The sequence below is a fragment of the Falco naumanni genome, chromosome 1, assembly GCF_017639655.2.
Source record: "Falco naumanni isolate bFalNau1 chromosome 1, bFalNau1.pat, whole genome shotgun sequence".
NCBI lineage: Eukaryota > Metazoa > Chordata > Aves > Falconiformes > Falconidae > Falco > Falco naumanni.
This window is the reverse complement of record NC_054054.1, coordinates 51,697,577-51,719,082: the sequence shown is the minus strand read 5'-3', so window position 1 is coordinate 51,719,082 and position 21,506 is coordinate 51,697,577. Positions and strand designations below refer to the sequence as shown.

At 38.9% G+C, this 21,506-nt stretch overlaps 1 protein-coding gene across 1 annotated transcript in view; it reads left to right on the top strand.

The window, feature by feature from the left end:
- Window positions 1-20,911, top strand: part of STK32B (serine/threonine kinase 32B) — a 180,204-nt gene extending 159,293 nt beyond the window's left edge. Inside the window, exon 12 of the mRNA XM_040593883.1 lies at window positions 19,683-20,911. Within this exon, the coding sequence (XP_040449817.1) occupies window positions 19,683-19,821 (139 nt within the window). The 3' untranslated portion in view covers window positions 19,822-20,911. The remainder of the gene's footprint in view (window positions 1-19,682) is intronic.
- The last annotated feature ends 595 nt before the right edge of the window (window positions 20,912-21,506 follow it).

Below are 21,506 nucleotides of genomic sequence, written 5' to 3'. Positions count from 1 at the left end.
GAAAGATAAAAACATGTATTTCATTCAGAACAGCATGTGTTTTGGTCATTGCTTCATTGGCTTTGACACGGTAAAGGAAAAATATTTAGTCTAGACCTACAACAGATCCTGCACTGTCTAAAGCCAGATCACAATCACTTCTTGTTTAAATTGTATTAGAGCTAAAGAAGGACTTGGAGAGAATTCTGTAATACTTTTGAAAGACAAGAATGCTAGTAAGAAGGGAAGCAGAGGTTGAATTTGTGAAGTGCAAAGTGAATTCAAGTTAACGGGAACAGAAGAAGAGTAATGACAGACACAGATGCTATCATACCGGAGAGAAGAGGCTACATAGTGCACACCAATATACTGGTAGTTCACAGTATAATTCACGGTGATTTTCCTTAGACCTTTCTGTGCCCTCAAGGCTGTATCTACAGGGTGAGGTTGTGTTTACATAAATTTCCAAAGCCATATGGCCAATCAAGTTCTTAGGAATTCTCATCAGCTACAGATGCTGAAAGACATGAACTGTTCCTACGAGCTCAATATGCAATGATATGTGATCGTACCATCAGGTGAGGTGTCAATCCCAAGCAGGGGTTTAAATCAGTCTCAGATTGATGCAGCCAGATATTTCGATATTCCTCCATGTTCCTCTACATAGAACAGAATTGCTTATATAGTCTAGCTATTTGAAAATTTCTGCATGCTTCCCTAGAAATTCATTTTATTAATCTACAAAAATGTACATTTTTTTTTTTGTGATTTAAGCCTTCTGCTCAGTTTACTTCAGTGGCACAGTACACTACATAAACCCTATGAAACTCTGAATCAAAAAAATTGGCCCATCTTTCAAGGGAAAAGATGAGAATATCAAAACTAAAAAAAAAAAAATAATAAATTTCTGACATTTTTGACTGAGCAAGATGAATTCAAGTCGTAATGTGTAGCTGAGTGCAATGTTAACCATCCCAGTTCCACAACATTTTGTAATCCAGTACTTGTAAAATATCTATGAGATATATATATATATATATATGATATAAATCTGCTTTTATTGAATATATTGATGATACTTCCAGACTGGGACTCTTTTTTCACTATATATCTTTCATTCTGCAACAGGTACTCTAAATCTTAAAATATGGTATATTTATTTTCTTCCCAAGGAGCTTGGAAGACTACCAGAAACTCTTATATTGCAAATGGATGGGGTGATAGTAAAGAAAATGCTTACTAAGCTAGAAATAATTAAAAAATAATTGAAAAGACTGAATGAAGTAACTTAATAGTTTAAGTTAATGCTGGCAAAGACAGAATGTGCACATTTTCACTTTTCTATTACTTTCTGCAGTTAAGTAATTAGCAACTGCTATTTATAGGAACATTTTAAGCAAGATGAGTGCATGAGGAAGACAGTTCATTTTCTCTAAGCCAAGCTTTCAAGTGAGTAGGTTCAGTTAAAAAAGCTGATATTTTTCCAGATGGCTTTACCAGCAGCATTCAGGCAACATACCTTCTCAGTAAGTCTTACATTGTCCTTGAATGCAATTTGTTTGCTTGGGCTATAGTTTAACTATGTATCTGATATCTATGGTTTGAACTGTTATGAGATAGGATGAAAGACATAAAGAATTAAAAAGAAATAGATCGTTGTATATAGTCAAAGAGATGCAGAATGATAGAACAAATGTGTTTTGTTAAAATAGGAATCAGGAAAGGACCTGGATCCATGATATTAGCTGTTTTCCTTATGTATTGGATTTAACGGTAGGAGTTCCCTGGACAAGGAAGTGTAGTCAGTAACTGAGTAACAAAAGTTAGATTTGTATACACTCACACACTCCTGATCACACAGTATCTTCTGTTGCTACTATTCAGAATTCACTGGGGAGATGAGGAGGAATGGAGTGAAGATCAACAACTCCCAGTTTGTAGAAAAAGCCAGAAAACAACCCTACCAAACAAAGAATTTTTCCAGACATGAAATGAAACCATTTTCCTGAGATTTATATAAGTGCAAAAGACTGTCCTGTGTACTAAAAATGGCAGTTATAAAGTCCAGGTGTAGTTTTGTGCTTCAGTTTAGCTAGGCATGTTCTCATTGTTGTTAATCCTATAAAATGGACTGGGAAATCTGTGAAATCTGCAGAGAATACTGCTTTCATGTGTGCGAAATAGACACTGAATGTTTCAAAGTCCGTCTGTGATCCGAGTCAACAGTTGTTCCTATGAAACACCATTTCTTCTAATAAAAGGATTAAGCAAAACTGAATCTGGGCCATGTTCATCTTCCACCCCCAATGCAATTTCCTCTTGGGACACTCATATACAATTCCAAATAATGTAACAGCAGACCAGGAGGAGCTTTAGGGATGCGCAACATTCATGGATTAAAAATACTTTCTACTCCATGTAAAATGGCTAAGCTGTTCTGAAGAGGTAGCTTTATACCTTCATCTTCATTTGTGCAGAAAAACATTAAGCATCCAGAATGAAATCTCTTAGACTGTGAGCAGATTTTATGTTGATTTTATTTTTCCAGTGCTTCAGATACAGAGTAGCTGAAGTGTCACTAGATGGAAGGCTTTATTCTTATTAACATCGATATTTCAGTGGATGTGACCTACAAATTAAAATACTGTGTGTCTTTTTATAAGACACGGTTGTATGTCAACTGTCCACATTGACATTATCTTCCAGTACCTTTAACAGAGGGTTCTTGCCATCCTGATCCAAAGAAAAAATAACGTGGGAAAATCCTTTTACAGTCCAAGTTTGAATGTGGTGCAGGAAATGTTTTCTGTTCTCCTTAAGAGTGTCAGTAAAATAACTTGCTTAGTTTTGAACACATAAACAAAATAAATTGTGATCTAGAAATGGTCCACGCACTGGGTCTTAGCTGGAGAATATGATCTGAAGTTGATTTCAGGGATTTGTTTGGCTCCTTTGGGTAACAAATGATTTTTTTCTGCTTTTAAATCTATTTCTGCAGATATATGCTTTATTATATCTAGAAATGCAGCAACAAACGTTCTGCAATATCTGAATTGTAATCCCATAGACCTACCAGCAATTTTTCAAGAACTCGATCTCATTTAGAAGCTGTAGGCTATATTTTCAGGGTTTTGTGGGGGAAAGAAAGATTCTACAAAGTCACATTTCATTCTCGGCTTTACTAAAAAGCTGAGCACAGATTAGTTTGCTATTTTTGTGCTGTTACCACTGAACAAATGTTCACCTACCTCTACATCTGTTTATGAATGTCCGAAACCTGAAATAGCCAAAAATGAAGAAATAAATTCAATATTTGGATGTAGTGGAATCATATTTCTTACTCTTTATGGTTCCTGAGCCTCCTCTTCTCCTTAAAGATATCTTTAAGATTAAAGAGGTGAGCAAACAAAGAACAGAGGAGAAAACAAGAAATACTTGCTCCTCCAGCACAATAATCCTTCAGTTAGATGCTTCACAATCTTTTCCTCAAAATTATCACCATGCTAATGAATGTAAAATCATACAGCCACCTTTTACTGAATAAAACATGTATTTCATATATCCAATGTACATGAAAATGGGTTAGAATTTTGCAAAACTAGTTTAATAAATGTAATAGAGCAATAAGCAAAATATCCATATTTTAACAATCCTAGTGGAAATTTTCAAAAATCTACTGATGATTTTGAAGTTGGAGGGGTTTTTACTTAAGTTCCCATTGATCTGAACATGCTTGTCTCTTTCTTAAGCTAGTGGTACAACTTATTTCTCTTCCCAGTGTTTGCTCAGTACAACCACACTAAAAAAATTCTGCCACAAATTGAAGCAGTCAGATGGTTGCTGCACCTTTGCCTCTCTTTTCCTACTATAATTCCTGCTGTTTGTCCATACCTAGTTCTTTTCTAATAGGTAGTGAACAGCTCTAGGTGAACAGACATCTCTCTGTTCCCAGAATAAACAGCAAAAGTTGAGGGAACATATTTTAAGCAGAGTAAGAAGCTTAAAATCCTGTCTGATTTTGTTCATATCATATGATAAAAGTTTACTTAACTTTCTCTGCATTTTTTACAAGATCAAATTTATTATCTCTCTCTTTGTAGTTCTTTTTCTTTCATTTCAATTGTCTTTTCAGATTCAAATCCAGAGTCCCTGAGTATTCTCTTTCATTTTGGTTGGATTGGAATTGAATATTCATAATGATTTGCAGTATACCTTACTGAATGTACTTTTCTTAGTATTTTATGTCACTTAGTGTCTCTGAAGATATTTATATTATCATAATCCCCATGATATCTGAATGCTTTTTGGATGAGATTACAGCACAACATTTCTTTTCTTGCCGCTTCTGCTGACCTTAATTCAGTTTAAATCTATATCTTTCTGAGTATTTCAAGTGGTTATACTGGTCTTTGCTGATCTTCTTCTTGTCCCTTTTGTAATGAATATGTCTGCTTTTTGAGATTGCTCCTGCAATCTCATCTAATTAGAAAAATGCCTTTCTGAATGTGATTAAAATTGTTTGGGGGCACTAATAACAGCTTCTTGGTCACACAGGCCCTTACACTTGTGTCTTTGATTCCTGCTCATGATTACTGGTTTAAGATTACCAGTCCAAATGTCACTATTATCTTAGTGAGTCAAGCAGCCTAAAGATTTGGGCATAGCAGGTCCAGCCAGTAATTTTTATGTAGGCATCAATTCAAAATAACTTTTTTTGAGAAAGGGTGGTCATACAAAAGCCATTTTTTCAATAATGTGTTCTCTTCACAGTTTCACAGGGGGCTAATGAGTATCTGGAACCTCATTTTCAAAGCCTTCCATGAAAAATAAGCATAGTTTTCCCAAGCAAGTAATAATATCATTGTAGTGGCTACACTTCACCAAATGGACATCCAAATTTACAATGAAAGTTCGTGTCAGGGTACATATATCAGAGTATTCTCTGTGCCAAAACATGGTCCTGGAAGGATCAGGATAACAGATGAAGAACCTCAGCACTGTAGGCCAGCAATTTACAGAAAACTGAACACAAACACACCTCAGAGAAACTGATCAAAAGTCAGTTCAGAAGGAGAGAAAAGAAAAATCTTCCTTTGCACATCCCAGACTTTGGAAAGGAACCAAAACTGTATGATTCTAAGCACCATACAAGATTTTTTTTTTTTTTTAAATAGATTACGTGGGACACATCATATCTATGATAAATGAAGGCTGCATAACAGGTCATTCAGTGACCACAGGGGATTACCTTCATGAGTCCTCTTCATCTCTCTTCATGTCTTTACTAGCATAAACTCTCACTTGTTGCAAGTCTCCATAAATTGAGTTATGAAGACTGAACTCTTCATCCTGGTTTAGAAAACTATTTCGGGGCCAGCTGCTGAAGCTATGCAGAAACAAGCCAGTAATGATACATTATTATTGCCAGTCATTTTGATACTTTGTGTATCTGTTGAATATATTCATAAATGAGTTGGAAAGGGAAGTGAATGGTTAGGTGACAAAGCCCACTTATGATGCCAGAGTAGTCAAAACTAAATCTGATTGCAAAGAGCTGCAGTAAGTAATGATGGTCATGGTTCCGAGTTACAGCATAATAAGAAGATGGCAGCTGAAATTCAGTTCTGATAAATGTAAATAAGTTAGGAAGAAAATAATTTAAACTTTACCTTTATGGCAACAGATTAAATTATCTTCAGTTGTAAAGGAGAGATATTTTGAAAAGACTGTGGATAGCGCAATGCTTAGTGGACAACTAAAAGGTGTTAATATGCTCAAAACTGCAAAGAAAGCTATAGAGAAATGAACTTCAGGGTGTCATTGTGTGTATACAGATTTACATACACTTGCATCCTCCGTTCCATGTGCTGTTCTGCTTCCTTGTCTCAAAAAAGTTACAGAGGACTTAGAATGGTTGCCAAAAAAAAAAAAAAAAAAAAAGAAAAATGGGATTGGCCACAGGTGTGGCATGGCTCACGCTGAAGAATTTTAGACTTGAACTAGTTTAAACTCAGAGGCAGGCAACTGAAAAGACAGAAACTGGCTAAATAATAATATGTTATGAAACTTATTGAGAAGATGACTAAACAATGATTATTCATTCTTTCTGGTAACTCCAGGTCACAAAGTTATCAGGCTGCAGGTTTAAAAGAAAAAAAGCTATGCTTTTTAGTGCAATGCAACACGTTGCCAAGTCAATGTTTAGGATACCAAAAGATTCCAAAATGTATTAGAGAAATTAATGAAAAAAAATCAATTTAGGTCCATGAGACGTGAAACCTCTGATATACTCATTGATCTGTGGAGTCTGGAAATGTCAGTAGTGAGGAGGATATGCCACAGCAGACATTTCTCTCCATTTGCCTTGTTCTTTGACAGTGTCCACTAATGACTGAAATGGGCCGCTATGAGAGATGGGAATCGCTGTTAGATGGAATGTCTGGGCGTGTGCCTGTATACTTTCTCATTGCTTTTAAGGTCTCCATCTTCATATAGAATGTTCATAATAGCACAAGGGTTGCACAGTAAAATGTGTATATGTATATGTATATGTCCTTTTTGGAAACAGGGGAAATAAAGCAGACTTACAGCAGTAAGAAAGTTAGGTTAAGATTCACATTGCCCCTTGCTGTGTTTCAGGGGACGTCAGGTACCCATCCTCTGGGAAGAACTCAGGGCTGTGAAACTCAGCTGGAGATAGTTTGCCTGTGTCCTACCTGGGGCATAATACATACTCCTGTTGTAGGTGCACCTTAGTGACTAGCCTAGACAGCTCACTGTTCAATACAGTGGCTTCTGTGGATACCTGACTCAGGTACCCACCCTCCCCATGTGTTGTACAGGGAGGTTTGGCAATTATTTAAAGGCTGTGAATTAAACAGTGTGATCACAAATGAACTGCCAGCTACACCTCCTCTGGGGGTGTCCATCCTTCAGGGAATAAAAGAGCTGCATGGTTAACTAGACTTCTTGTGAATCTAAGTTTTGGACTTTGGCAGATAAATCTTGCATGAGGAATAGTTAGAGAGAGATGAGCCAGCAGAGAGGTCAGTGCAGGCTGTGGTTGCTCCCTGGAAACTTACAGGCTGTGATTCCTGGAAGCTGCTGCTCTGAGGGGAAGGGTAGGGCTGAACCAGCCTCTTCCCAGACACTCATTTCAATCTGAGAGTGTTTATTAAGTCCAAATAATCAGGCAGAGCCAGACTGGCTTTTGTGGCGGATTGACCCTGGTGCCCACCAAAGCCACTCCATCAATCTCCTCCTCTGCTGGGCAGGGGGGAAGAAATGTAACGAACGGCCCATGGGTCGAGATAAGGGCAGGGGGGTCACTCAGCCAGTACCGACAGGGGCAAAACCGACCCGACTTGGGGAAATTAGTTTAATTCATTACCTATCAAAACCAGAGTAGGATAATGAGAAATATAACCAAATCTTAAACCACCTTCCCCTCACCCCTCCGTCCTTCCCGGGCTCAGCCTCACTCCTGATGCCTCTCCCTGCTCCCCGTGGGCTCCATGGGCTGAGGGCACAGCCGGCCGCGCCGCGGCCTTCACCGCGGGCTGGGGGGGAACCTCTGCTCCGGCGCCTGGAGCCCCTCCGGCCCTGCCTGCACCCACCGGGTGTCTGCGGGGCTGCTGCTCGCACACCTGCTCACTCCTCTCTGGCTGCAGTTGCTGTTGTGTACCGTTTCTTTCCCCTCCTTAAATACTTTGTCCCCCTGCTGCTACCACCATCACTGATGGGCTCGGCCTTGCCCAGCGGCGGGTCCATCCTGGAGCCGGCTGGCGTTGGCTCCATCGGGCATGGGGGGAGCTTCTGGCAGCTCCTCACAGCAGCCACCCCTGTAGACTCCCACTACAAAAGCTTTGCCACGCAAACCCAATACAGCTTTCCACATACCCCAGTTCTTAAATTATTGACTATATGGCTCCCATGGGAGCTGCAGTTTCAATTAGGGATGCGACATTAAGGAAATCGGTGCTGCCATGCAAGGAGGTTGTCACACGTAATATTTCGTCACTCACCTCTGAACCACAATCATCTTCTCAGCACCAGGAGAGAGGTGTGAAAAGCAAAGAGAAGAAATGAGATGGGATTGAATGGCCACATCCTGGTGATGGCTGACTGCCCTTTCGTCCTGTCCTGCTTTGCTGCGGTATCTGTCCCACCAGTTCACTGCCACAAAGCTGCAGACCTGTGCATCACCATCACTACAAAGGCAGCAGGCATTTCACAGGCATCACAATATGATTTGTCTTTAAATTCTGTTTGTCAGCAAAATTATGCTTGTTACTGTGATCTGCTGTCTATTACAAGCCTCTTCACTCTAACTCGTCTCTAAGATCTTCCTGCTGAGGTCCAGGGTCTCAGTGAGGGTGGCAGTGGCTGAGAATATGTTTCCAGTAAAGTATATCTAACCTTAGATGCAGATGACGAAGTGTCCTTCTCCCAGTATATTTAATTTGTACTTGACCCAAAGAATCACTTTACCTTGAAACTTTCACCAGAAGAATAAAGGAAGAGGGTACTTCAAAGCAACTCCTGTGAACTCTTCTCCTGCTGACAACTGAACAAAAGGGTGAGACTGCATCCTTCAGTATACACACCAAAGGCAGGCTAGGAAATGAATGTCTTTCCTGAGAATAAGTTTTGGCCTACACTGCTGAGAAATATCTTTATTCCTGGGCAAGTCCCTGTAGTTTTTAAACTGGATTCTGGCTAACTAGAAAGAAAATTTTCTCTCTGTGGTCCCACAAAGTCTAATAAAATGATTATTTGGGAATTTCATAGCTGCTTTCCTGTTCCTTGCACATGTGGATCTGCAGACTTACCTAAACTAGAAAAACTAGTTCACATTTTAAGATGTGGCTGGACAGATATTGCTTATGATGATCCTTGTCTTGGATGGACAATAACCCATTTCTAAGAAACACCTATTTTACTAGTCTGAACATGATTTAATGTTAGTGTTGATCAGAAGTTTTAGTCTTGTTTTCTTAAATGGCTGTACATGATCTGATGTTTTCATTTATTTACCTCATGTCTTCACTCTTATTTTGCTTTATCAGTTCCAGGGTAAACCTGAGACCTCAAGACGTTGCAGGCCAACAGACTACAGCACCCAGTATAATCTGTCACCAGACTTCCACATACTAGTATTTCATATGTCACTCACGCTGTATGTGCACCTGAATCCATTACGCTTGATTATAAATTGCTGGTTGATAGAAAATTATATTCACAGGCATTTACTGAACATAATTACTCAGCAGGAACTACCAACCTGAATCTATTAGCTGTGGTGTAAGCACATTTCCCTAAGGATTTTTGGAAAGGGTGGGAGTAAATGTTATGAATGTCAGTGGTACAAGAAGACATCTGTGCTACACAGGGATACTTCCTCCATCATTTTACTTTCAGCTGTAGTAAAGCATAACTTTTAGTGTGCACCTCATTCATTTAAATTTAAATGGAGTTAAACAGAGTTATTTGAATGATTACATGGTAATCTACTGAGCTATCAAAACACATACCTCACAGTGTATTAGGAAAACAGACTTCAGATTACAACGGTTTCTGTCAAAGCAGTCAGTACCAAGAGTACATGTTTGGGGCCAAAACCAGACTGAGTTAAATATTGGTTAGACACAGGACAGCTCCTACCCCAAAGGGAGCACACAAGATTTTCAAAGGTATCTGAAACAATTGGGAATTAGATGACAAAGTGTTTTTCAAGATATAGCCCAAGTCATGCAGAAAAGCCATTGCTGGCAGACCCAGAGCCTGGATATGCTACAGGCACATCCGCATGGGCGAACAGGTAATTGCACTCCTGTACTCTTCAGTGACTTCATTACCCTGCTCTTGGCAGTGTTTATTGCTGTGTGTTATGTTCCAGGCTGATAGTACTCTTCAATTCCTGCACACCTGAACAGTGTGGGTGTAAATTAGCTCTAATCCAGAAGCAAATTGGCTCTGCTAAGCGTGCTGTGTGGTGAGTTTATACAGCTGCTAGACAGGAAGGGCCTTGAATCCATGGTTCAAAGAGGAAAGGTATCTATTTTTCTGGAGATGCAACAAGACTATATTCCTTTAAACAAATAATTGAAAAATAATTTATTTAGTTTGAGCTCCTTTAGTAGTCCTTGAGGAGAGACTTGTACCTCCCAAGGTTGATCTGCAACACATATACTAGATAACTTAGACTGGAACTAATTAATCTATGTCAGTGCCTCTATTTGTCCTGTGGGGAGAGCCTGAATTCATCTTTCTGTTGTCTACAGTTAGCTGGCATAAAATTCATTCCACATTTGTGGGCTTGGTTCATTTCTGCAAAACTAAATGCCTAGTTGCCAGTTCAACAGGCACAGGTTGTCTGGTCTGCTGTGGCATCTGCCTGCTCTCTCAGTGTCGGGTAATCAAGGGCATCTTGTATGGCACCAAACACAAACTGAGGAGCAACTGCATTTGAGCCATATGCACCTAGCCATGGGGGCAGGAGGCCAAGAACGAGCAAGTTATAAATATGAACATTATCAAGGAAGAGCAAAAGACTCATGACGTCCACTCTTGCTAGTGATTTGGTGAGGTTGCTACCTAGACCGAGGTCTCACAAAATACGTACCTGCTATTACACAAACACACAGTAGCATTGTGTTTCATTTAAAGCTTCTCTGCACATGTTGATTCTCCACACAAATTCTAGAGCAAGGGGAAATCAGCTTACAGACTCTAATTTTCACTTTGGAGTTGTGTGACAGTGCTGATGTTGCTGAGTGATGAGTGTTGTCTCTGCTCCAGTTGGTCCTTAAGTCTGCTGAGATCTGAACCAAGCTTCCTCTGGTGCAGAGCAAGACTGTTCTTTCTGTGTTTACTTGAAAATGTTTAGCAAATTCAGACACTTTTCAGTGTTTTCTGTTTTCCTGAAAGGACTACTGAGATCACTCTGTGCACAAGCTAAAGAACTAACTCTGCCATGGTTACTGCTCCTCTGTTAGGTGTAAAGAAGTTTTTTTCAATAAAAAAAAGAACATTAACTATATACAACTGTCCTTTAAGATAGTTTTAATTAGCTATATAATTGGTTAGTTTAATTAAATAGTCCTCCACAGTTGGGATTCTTTTGAATCCTTCCTCATTTTTCAGGTGTTTAACTCTCCTTCCATTTCTGCTTTTTTACTTCTCCTGCATTTTCCACCTTCATTGTTGTTTTCTGCTTATTTTTTAGAAGTGGAATATAGACAGTCTTCCTACTGCTTAGTTGTTAGTATGATCCCTGCCATAATTTTTCCCAGGCCAAAATCACTTTCTGACGTCATTCCCTTCATGTTTCAGAGGTCAGCATAGACCAAAGGCTGCCTACTAGGCAGCTGGAATACAACTCTGGTTTGAAAGTCAGAGAGCTTAGCCATAAGGATGCAAGCCAATCTGTGTCACTTAGTTTCCAGGCATCGATCCCTGTGCCATTTCACCTTCTGGTGCGAATGTAGCTGATGCCTAAAATACAGAAATGACATTCCCATGTAGCTCTCTATTTGCTGCCTGACAGACCTCCTTGGGTACAGCTGGGGAATGGGAAGTGGATGAATACTTTGGCAGGTGTTTGGGTTACCAGGTAACTTAATCTTATGCAAGATTATTATATCAATTAGTTGTGATATATGTTGCTATGAAATCAGAGCACTTCTTTTCAAATTGGGGAATTTTGCAGAATTTGGCCAGAAACTTACCTCTGTTCACATGTGCTAACCACATGCCAGTTCCTCCCCCTGCAACCTAGTTTCCTTGGGAAGCAAACACAAGCATCAAATGGCAAGACGGGATCTGCAGCTCACACCAACAGAATGTGGGCAATCCAGGAGTATTGTATTAATTCTTTTTTTGTTAGCATGTTTCCTTAAGATTTACACTGAGCAAAGGTTAGTATTTTCTTCTCGATGGACGGAAGTGTAAAATATACAAATGTCCTGAACCTCTGATCTTATTTTTGTTAACTTTTTTAAAAAGAAATCAAATACAGGAATTTCCACTCATTTCTGATATATTTGGTGGGTATTTTGTTTTGAAAAGTAAAAATACTCTTCCAAAATATGTGTATTCAGTTAAAAAAAGCCTGACCAGGATGCTTTGCTCACTTTTTTCTTCTTTATTTTTTAAAAAAATGTAGTTGAATGAAAACCTGGCAGATGAAAACTAGTAAGCAGAATAATGGAGATATAAGAGAAAAAGTAACACATACAATTGTAAAATGCTGCCAGCTTCTGCAACTTTTACAAAAACAGAACACAGCAAGAACCAATTTATAAGAGAAATCTTTAAAAATGCAGGCAGAAAATTAAGTGTCCACGTAGCAAACTCCATTCTTATTCCCCACAGTGGCAGACAGATGACAAGCCAAGCTGCTTATTGTCCCAGAAATCATGCTCAGTTAACATTTCTACAATCATTGCCTGCAATTGATGTTAAAATGATTGCAGAAAAATAGCGTGGAAAGTTTTTGAAGTGGAGTATTAAATGCACATACATATAACCCATTATTTTTTAAAAGATGTGTGCACACTGCAGGACCTACATATTACTGCCCCAAAAATGCCCTGATTTTGTAGGATGTGCAATTCTACTTATGTGCATGAGGTCCTGTAAAACTTAAATAAGGGATTTTACGAAAGATAAGGCTTTGCATGAGCTTGGGGCAGTGACTTTTTCTGTCTAAAGCACAAAAGATTCTGGATGCCATGAACACTTTTACTTAGTGTCAGACCAAGGAAACAGTCTTTTTGGGGCTGCTGGGTGAGCTGACCCAGAAAATGAGCTGGTATGACCAACACTGTTATACCACCTACTTACCAATGAACACTCATTATTTAGGTCAGAGAGGTAAACCAAAACATATGCCTTCTTGTGGTGGTTATACTTGACATGTAAAGTTCAAGATATGCAGCTTTCTGTTTATACCTTCTGTCACACTTCAGATTACCAATGCCAGGGGCAACGCTGGGCTTTGAGGTGACAGTGTGAGTCCTTTTGAGCCTTCACAGTCCAAATCCTTCTGTTTTTTCTCAGAACAAGTTTCTCTGCATGGAACTGCTCCAAAATGTGAGGAACATAGGGATGTACTATATATTTTTTCCACAAGGATGAAATATTGCCACAGTTAAACTCCAACGTCTCATTAACATCCCGACCTCCCTTTCTTTTTACGCCTTTTGTCTGGAAATAAAGGAGATGGGTGGGGATATAGTTTGAGGAGCAATAGAGTGCCACAAATTTACCAAATGCTAGGGCTGAGAGTTTCATTTTTGTTTTGTCTGTAACTGAGAAGGGAATCCAGTTCTGATGAGGGATACAACCAGCCACTAACCATCTCCTTTCTTTTAGAAAGCAAATTCTAGACCACTTGGTACAACAGTGCTTTGTTATCATCAAGACAGATTAGTTGCGTTCAGGGACAGGCAGTGATGCGGTGGGAAGATTTAAAGCAGTCATGTTAACCACTTCTGTCTGATTCATTCACCCAGGCATTTTTTGCTTGTGTTTGTGTACAAATTTTGATGTATCATTACAACACTGAACAACAACAAAAACAACAACAAAAAAAAAAAGAGTAGTAGGCAATAGCAGTGGGCACGGAACAGACCTTGCCTCCCCTCAGTGCTGAGATATCTCACTTCAGTCTTGGCTATCTACAACTAGCTTCTATCTTGGGTAGACATGCTGGGTATTCCCAGCTATGCAAGTATCCCTGTGAGATATTGCTACAGTAGGGGTCCTCTTTACATTATGGAGTCCAACTCTGCAGCATTACACCAGTCTGTAAAAATTATTTTCAATTTGGCTGGAATATTTGCAACTCCAGAATATCTAGCAATTTTAGTTATATGGCATATCTTCCGAATTTCTATTTTCTATGACCAGGATATAACAAAACAATGCCTATGTCTGTCACTTTCTGGCTTCTTCTAATTCCTTTACAAAATGTAATTGCTAGATATTTTCTATTGAGAATGAAAATTATTTCGTGTTGCATTTTGAAAGAATACTATATTTGGAATAGTCTGTATTTATCAGCTGATATTCTAAAAAGCCAGGATTTAGACATAAAGGTCTTTACTGTTTTTTTCTGAAGTCCTCTTTGTAGTTTCTGTATCTGTGCTCCAGTAGACAAAACGCAGTGACATGCACAGAGACATGTAGCTGAAATAGTCCCTTTCTGAGCACAATCATTCCCACTGACAGATCAGTTATTTTTTTCTCATGATTCAGACATGTTCAGAATTAGCCTTCTAGCAAGGCCATCTGGTCATCAGCATTACTTCTCTCTAGCTGCTACATCATAGAACTGAGGTGGGTTTTTAACTATTTAGCAAGCTGTCTCCCAGGATTCATGAATCTGAAAAGCTAGCATAGATGTGCCTCATCTGTTCTGACCTCAGACACCCTCCCTTGTGAAGAACAACTGGGATAAATGCTCCACAGATTTATCTACCCCTCAGGGCTTCTTTCAAGGAATGTAAAAGTTTCCAGTAATATAACTTTTTCTCATACAATAAAACTGCTGTTTCTAAACAGTTTGCCCACCTTTTCCCCAAACCAAAAGCAAAAGCTGTTTTCTCCAGCAAAGTGTTTGAAATATCAGTAGGTCAAGTTAAAATGCTAAATCTAGAAGTGGTAAAGCAAATCCACTGCCCACTCATACCAGTCTCTTTCTTCCACACCCAGGAGGCTGGGTTTGAAGCATGGGCAAAGTCACTTGCAAATTTGCAAAAAAAAACAAAGAAAAAAAATTAAAAAAAAATTCCTGTAGGACCTGGTACATGTGGAGTCTCCGAGGAGTGGTAGTTCTGCTGGCTTCAATTCTCTTTTGTCTCTCTGTCCTCACTGTTTGAAACAGCTTGCATTTCTGTGGCTTCAGTTTCACACTGACAGCCTGGCAAGACCCATTGATGAGTACATCAGCTGCACAAAGGTGTTATGTGCACCAAGGTATTGTCTGCCCAGAGCAAACAGGCAAGAGTGACAGACAGTGTGACAGCTTCCATACAGTTCTCAAACGTAGCAGATAGATTTTGTAAGCCTGCTGCTACTGCTCTATATTGCTGTAGGGTTTTTTTGACTAGCATTTATTCCCTGTCCCTTGAATGCCCTTCCACTGACCAATACCTGATTCAAGATCCAGCGTTGGAAATCAGTACCGCAGGAATTCTACTATAATATCTGCATATCAAGGTAATAAGAATCTTAAAAACCTTTACATAGCTCACACAGAGACTTTGTCTTTACCAGAAAAACTGTTGAAGCCCAAGACTGGACTGAAGGCTCAGTTACTTTTCTTGACCCATTCTTGTAGTGATTGATTGGTACAGCCTCTTTCTTCCTCACTGCTGGAGAGGAGATTGTTCAGTGCTGTGTCACACACTATCGGTATTGCATGGGGCAGTGGTGAAGGGAAGGAAAACTCAGCTTATCTCTTTGTTGGTTCAGCAGAACCACCCGAGTCCCAGCTTAACTGCCTCAGAGACTACTTATGTATTTGTACAGAATTGTCATGGAATAAATGTAACAGACAACGTTCATACTAATTTTTATCCTCTTTTTCCCTGCAGGATATTTTTGTTCTCTGTTGGTTTTTTTTTCCCCCATGTAACTATCTACTAGAACTTCTTTTCCAGTTTTTTCATCTGCAGCTGGCCATTTTACCATTTATTCTCAGTCAATAGCATTCAGCACAGGAACAGCTAACCTGGTTCAGATCCACAACTAAGTCCTCATCAAGCAATTCATTCTCCCTGGGCCTTTACCAGGTAGCTGCATCAGCTTAATGGCAAGATAAGTCAATCACTGGAAAACAGTTTTATTTGAGTAATTTATTGCACTAATGCCACATTTAAACTGCATAAAAATGGCCCAGACTGCATCTATTTTGCCATGATTACGGGAACTGTGTTGAGGTGCCCGTGTTTTTAAAAAGCTGAGAACATCTGATGGAAAAGTGCTCCCACTCTGGTACCAAGGAATCAAAAGTGCAGGAACAAGAGACAAATTTCCCTTCCACAACTGTCCAACATTTTAGCTGAAGAGACTGCTTGTGCACACACAGCTGCTGTGGTGAGATTTGTTTAGGTCCTGACCCGAGCCTAACTGCAGTTTGGAGCTAGGTTGAAATACAGACCAATTGCTTTATTTCACTTTTGCTGAAATTTCAGTAGTTTGGGAGGAGGCCTTAGTCTCTTAGCAAATCTGTAATTTTGACAGTTATGTTGAATCTGCAACTTTTCATCCTTCTTCATTCCACTTCTCCTACTAAGCAGCCTGAAGACAAGCTTTCAGTATTCTTCTTCATCTAGTGAACAAAGCTGAGCTGCAAGTTCTTCCCTGGTAGTCCCCAAGTTTGCTACTGGGTTTCATTAGATGTTTGTGATCTTCAGTCTGGCCTACCATAGCTGTAGCAGTCTTTTTTGCTTCAGTATTATATTTTCCATGCTAGCTTTTAGCCAGTCTGTTCTCTTTACTCTTTTATTTTTATATATTCAATAATGCATATATGCATAATTACATATGCAGTATAATTACATTTTGCTTGATTATATATGCCACCTTTTCTTAATCATCACAGACACCAGACTGTAATTCCCCATTTCATTCAGGCCTGTGAAACACAGAGCAGTACTTAAAGGCACAAAGCTCTCAGCTTCCATCATTCTCGGCAGCAGCTGCCTCAACATCTGATGTGCAAGTACAAGGGAAATACCATGTTGCTCAGCATGTTCCTGCTCACTGTATCCTTTGCCTAGCCAAGAGCTGCAAGTACAAGCCTATAACATTGCTTTGACACCAGTTTATCCGGAAAAATCTCCTGTGGGTATGGGTCTGACAAGAACCCAAGGTTTCATCAGTCCAGTCATGGATTCAATGTTCTTTTTGTTTCTATTTCTTATACACAACTTATCCAGCTCAGATTTATGATCAGAGCTCCAAATCATGTGAGATTTCTGGACAAATACAAATCCCACTCAGCTTCACCCCCTTACATTCTCTCTACTTGTCAAGAGAGAAGTTGAGGGACAGAAAAAGGCTTTAGTTTGCCCAGAGGGTGACAGAGGTAGAAACAGGAGCAGCATCTCTTGATTCTTAGTCCAATTCCCCAGCTCCCAGGGCATACTATTAAATAGGTGTTAGCATGCCCATAATAACGCCTTATAGTGAAGTCTTTATGTAATTTTAATCACTGAATAAACTGATTGATAAATTATTAAATAGTTAACAATTATTTTTTTACTACATCATCAGGTTAATAACCTATTGATTACTTCGATAGTTTCTAATTCTAGATACAGAAACAGAAAATGTCTGAAAAGGCAACACAATGAAGCACTCCTAAAACAACGTATTTCCTTAGCACTTCCAAACCCCCAAAATCTAATTATGGTTCAATAATAGACCCGGAAAGTAGGAACAGGATAAAAGAAAATAATGGAAATAGATCAACAACAGAAACCACCTTTGTAGAGAGTGGGAAGTTTGAGGCTAGTCACTGGTATCTTTTGAACTCAGCATGGGCTTTATTTCTCTCCTTTCTCCATTGTCCGCCTTACACACTGCCTTTGTGCCAGTTTGAGTGGTTTAAAAAAATAATAATGGTGTTTTCCTGCTTTATGCTGTTATTGAGAGACTTCTTATTTCCCCATTACTTTTAGCAGTACAGTAAATGTCTTTTTTTCCAGCATTTTATGAACCACATAAACATTAAACAAATTCAGGGAGAAAGCACCTTGCATGTCTTAGAACACAGTGATTCCTCAGATCTCCATAAAGCCAAAATTTGTCTCACTCCACTATTTATAAGTTTGCACCCCACAGTTTGCCATGAGTTTCCAAGCACTGTAGCCTTTTTTCTTGATGGCTACAATTCTTGTAAGGTCCAGTAGCTCAGACGCTAAAGTGTTTCAAGTCTTTGCCTCATTCAATTACTCTCCTGGTAGTCCCCATGGGTGTTTTCTGAAGCCCTTATTAAAATAGATATATAAAAAAATATCATCACATTTGCTGTCTTTCATTCCTTGGTGCCAAAGACAGTTTCAACAGGAAGTTACATACTACATTCAGATGTGCAGGAATTATATATCTCAGTTTTCTTAGAGCCCTTAGATGAAAATCCACTGTCTTAACGCTTTGTCAACATTCATTTGAACAACTGGTTCTAAAGCTGTTTCACTGATAGTTTGACTGGATATGATGGACAAATTTCTCATTAAGAAAGGAATGCCTCTAAGCTCATTTGTCTTGAACGGTGATGAAGACATCTAGGGACTCATATTTCTTGTGCTATCCTCTAATATCTCAGTCATCCATTGGCTTGTAGACTCACTGGTAACAGTTGTATTTCTGGTGCACTTGAGAAAATCACCATTAGGGTAGATGTTTTTAGCAGTTTCTTCTTCTTTTTTTTTTTTTTTTCAGTCGCCTTATAGCTTTTTATTTAATCTATGTTTGTACTTTTTTAAACCTAACCTATTTGGACAGTATTTGCATTATTTTTACTTTAAATAGCTTCCTTTATTCCTCCATTTAGCTATGACAGTATTCTCATGTCCTTTCACATTCTCTTCTGAGTCTTCAGTATGGTGTCCCTATAATCTTTATGTCACCTGGAAGTATTTTACCCTTTGAAACTTACCCTTTACATTTCAGTTTTGCGTGCTTTTCCATTATTGAGCATTTTCTACATATTCAGTGTTATAAAGTGGTTTTGGAGTATACCATATATACCACTTATAATCACTGTAGCAAAGACCTTCTTCAGTAGTGTCTCTAGTCCCAACTCTCGGTGCCTTTTTTGGGAATACCTCAACAGCTGTTTCTTGTTTTGAGAAAACAATCAGGGAAAATTTCCTCCAAAACAGCAGCTGTTTATGTTAAAAAAAAATATATTCTCTACCTCATAGCTTCCCCATGAATCTTTACAGCTTTCCTGAAAGTATTTATATGGTGTCCGTGTTTGGAAGAGAACACTGAATATCACATGAATTACAGTAAAATCACAGAAGTTGATACCACTGCTGAACAGAAATGCCAAGAAGCTTGATGATAAAATGATTGGTGGGAACTGAAGGTGCTGCTAGGGCTGTTGCTGTTCTCTAGAAAATGATAGTAAAGGAAGATAACTTTGCAGTCTTTAGACAACGTAGGATTTTGTTGGTGTTGTTCCTTGAAACCACCTAGAAGGCTTTGACAACATATGAAGTAATAAAATGAGGAATACTGAATCTACTTTCACTCATGGTTTCTTCCTCTTTACTGATGGAAGTTACTGATAATTTTGTAGGACAGCAAAGGGGAGCAGCTGCTTACTGCCATGGTGTGCCCAGTCAACAACTGTCATCAGCCTTGAGCTACCTGGAGGTTTTGTCAAGTTATAGTTTGAGCAAAGGTGCCAGAGAAAGCACTCTCCTCTGCTGGTTATTTATGATAGGCTTTAATGGGAGCAGGATTTGACCAAGACCCAACTGCACGTATTTAGGAGGAAGTAATCATCAACACTTAAAATAAACAGCAACTATAAAGCTCAAGGAGTTAATAGGGAGCAAATGGTGCAGGAATCTGTTTTATACAGAGGTGTATGTGGCTATCTCTGGGACCAGCAACAGTTGTCATTCTGATACAGTTATCTGCACGATAGCTATATCAATGTTTTTAAACTTTGGCAGATTAAGAAGACAGCAGGATCAAAGTGGACAGACTTCCAGCATGGACAGCAGAACATCCCTTCAGAGTCATGAGAAACTCCAAGATGGGCGTAACAACAACTTACTGGGACACGGCTGCACAAGAGGCTGCAGCAGCTAGTGAGCTACAGCCCTGCACACACCTCCACCCTAGCAAGGCGAGGAAAGGTCCTCTCTGCGCATGCCTTCATCTTCACCCCTCAGATCCTGGGACATCTGACTCCTCCAAAAGCAGGATTCCTAGACAATGACAAACCCATGGAGCCCACTGGCTGAGACTTTCCGCATATGATCCTGCTCTTTTGACTCTGCCACTGGAAAAATAACCATCAGCAACAAAATACCGTTTTATAAGTAAGTGTGACTTTCCTTTTCAAAATCCTGGAAGAAAACTTGAAACAATTCATTAGGCAGTTTCTCAAAGATTGCCACATTTCTGGCTACTTGCAAGAGACAAAGTTATATTGGGGCCAGCTTTATCCTGAAGACTTTATGTTACCCTCTCTGTCTCTTAATCTTAATGTTGATTAAAATGGTCCAGTTTGAAATTTTGTGAAACTGCTGGACAAAGCTGTTTCTGAGCACCTGGTATTGAGTTTATAACGGATGTATATGATGTAAATACATGAATGTAGTGTTAAATAGGCCAAATACTGAATAATATAATTTATATACCTGAAGACCATTGGAAAAGTTGGAGCTTGAATGTACTCACATTGTTCTTTAACTTCATGCATTCTGCTTTGTAGTAAAAGATGTGACCCTGGCCAAGTCCAGGTTTTGCTAGTGGCTTTAGTGGATGCAGGATAAGGCACGTTAGTAGTGTATGATAACCATGACAAAGATAGACCTTTTCATTTGTAACAATAGGCTGACTGAGCCAGAGTTGAAAAGCAGCTTAGTAAGGAGAGCTAGAAACATTAAGAATTTGCTCAGATCCATAGTTAGGTGCTATAAAATGTGAGGAAGTTACATGTGTGTCTGTTTTCATGGATCTATTCTGGATGAGAACCATCTTGAATAGAAACATAATTTATCCAAAGTATTGTTGACATGAAACCTTTTTTTTTTCCAAACAACATCCACAATTCCAAACATTTATGGTATTTTACAACTTGTACATCCACATTTTGATAATAAATGCATGCTTGTTCTGTCTTATTGTGCATAAATTTTATTTGTTCTGTCTTATTGTGTATAAATTTTAAGGGTTAGCATCCATAAGCAAATTTCAGTTCAACTTTTTAAAACAGATAAGTTAGGCTTTTGGAAGTGAAAAATATTTTTTTTGTAATAATGTATTTTTACGGCACTGTTTCTGTTCTGTCTTTTACAAAACAAAGTTCTTTGTAATTGAACCAATTTAAAATTTTAGCTTCATGTTATATGCAATTTTTGCCACAATTTTTTTCACAAAATACAGATTTTTATCACTCCATGAAATGACATGGTGTTCCTATGAGCAACAGAACAGTTTACAGATGTGCTAAGGTAAAGATTTTACATCTGTCATGAGCATGGTGTTGGTCTACTTGCTTAATTTGGGCATAGACTGAAATAATCATAGGATCAAGCGAGTGAGCAGAGTATATCTGGTCATGACAGGACAGATTTCATCGCCCAGAATAAACTATTTCATGCTCATCACTTCTTATAATGACCCATTGTTTGTTTTTTCTTTGCTTAGTAGTGGTTTCAAGTGGGAAGGACCAAAGTGGGTAATATTTCACATTATTTCTGAAAACACCTATTGTTCTGTTCCAATCAAAATGCATTATGATCTTGGATCTTGATCTGGATCTTGAT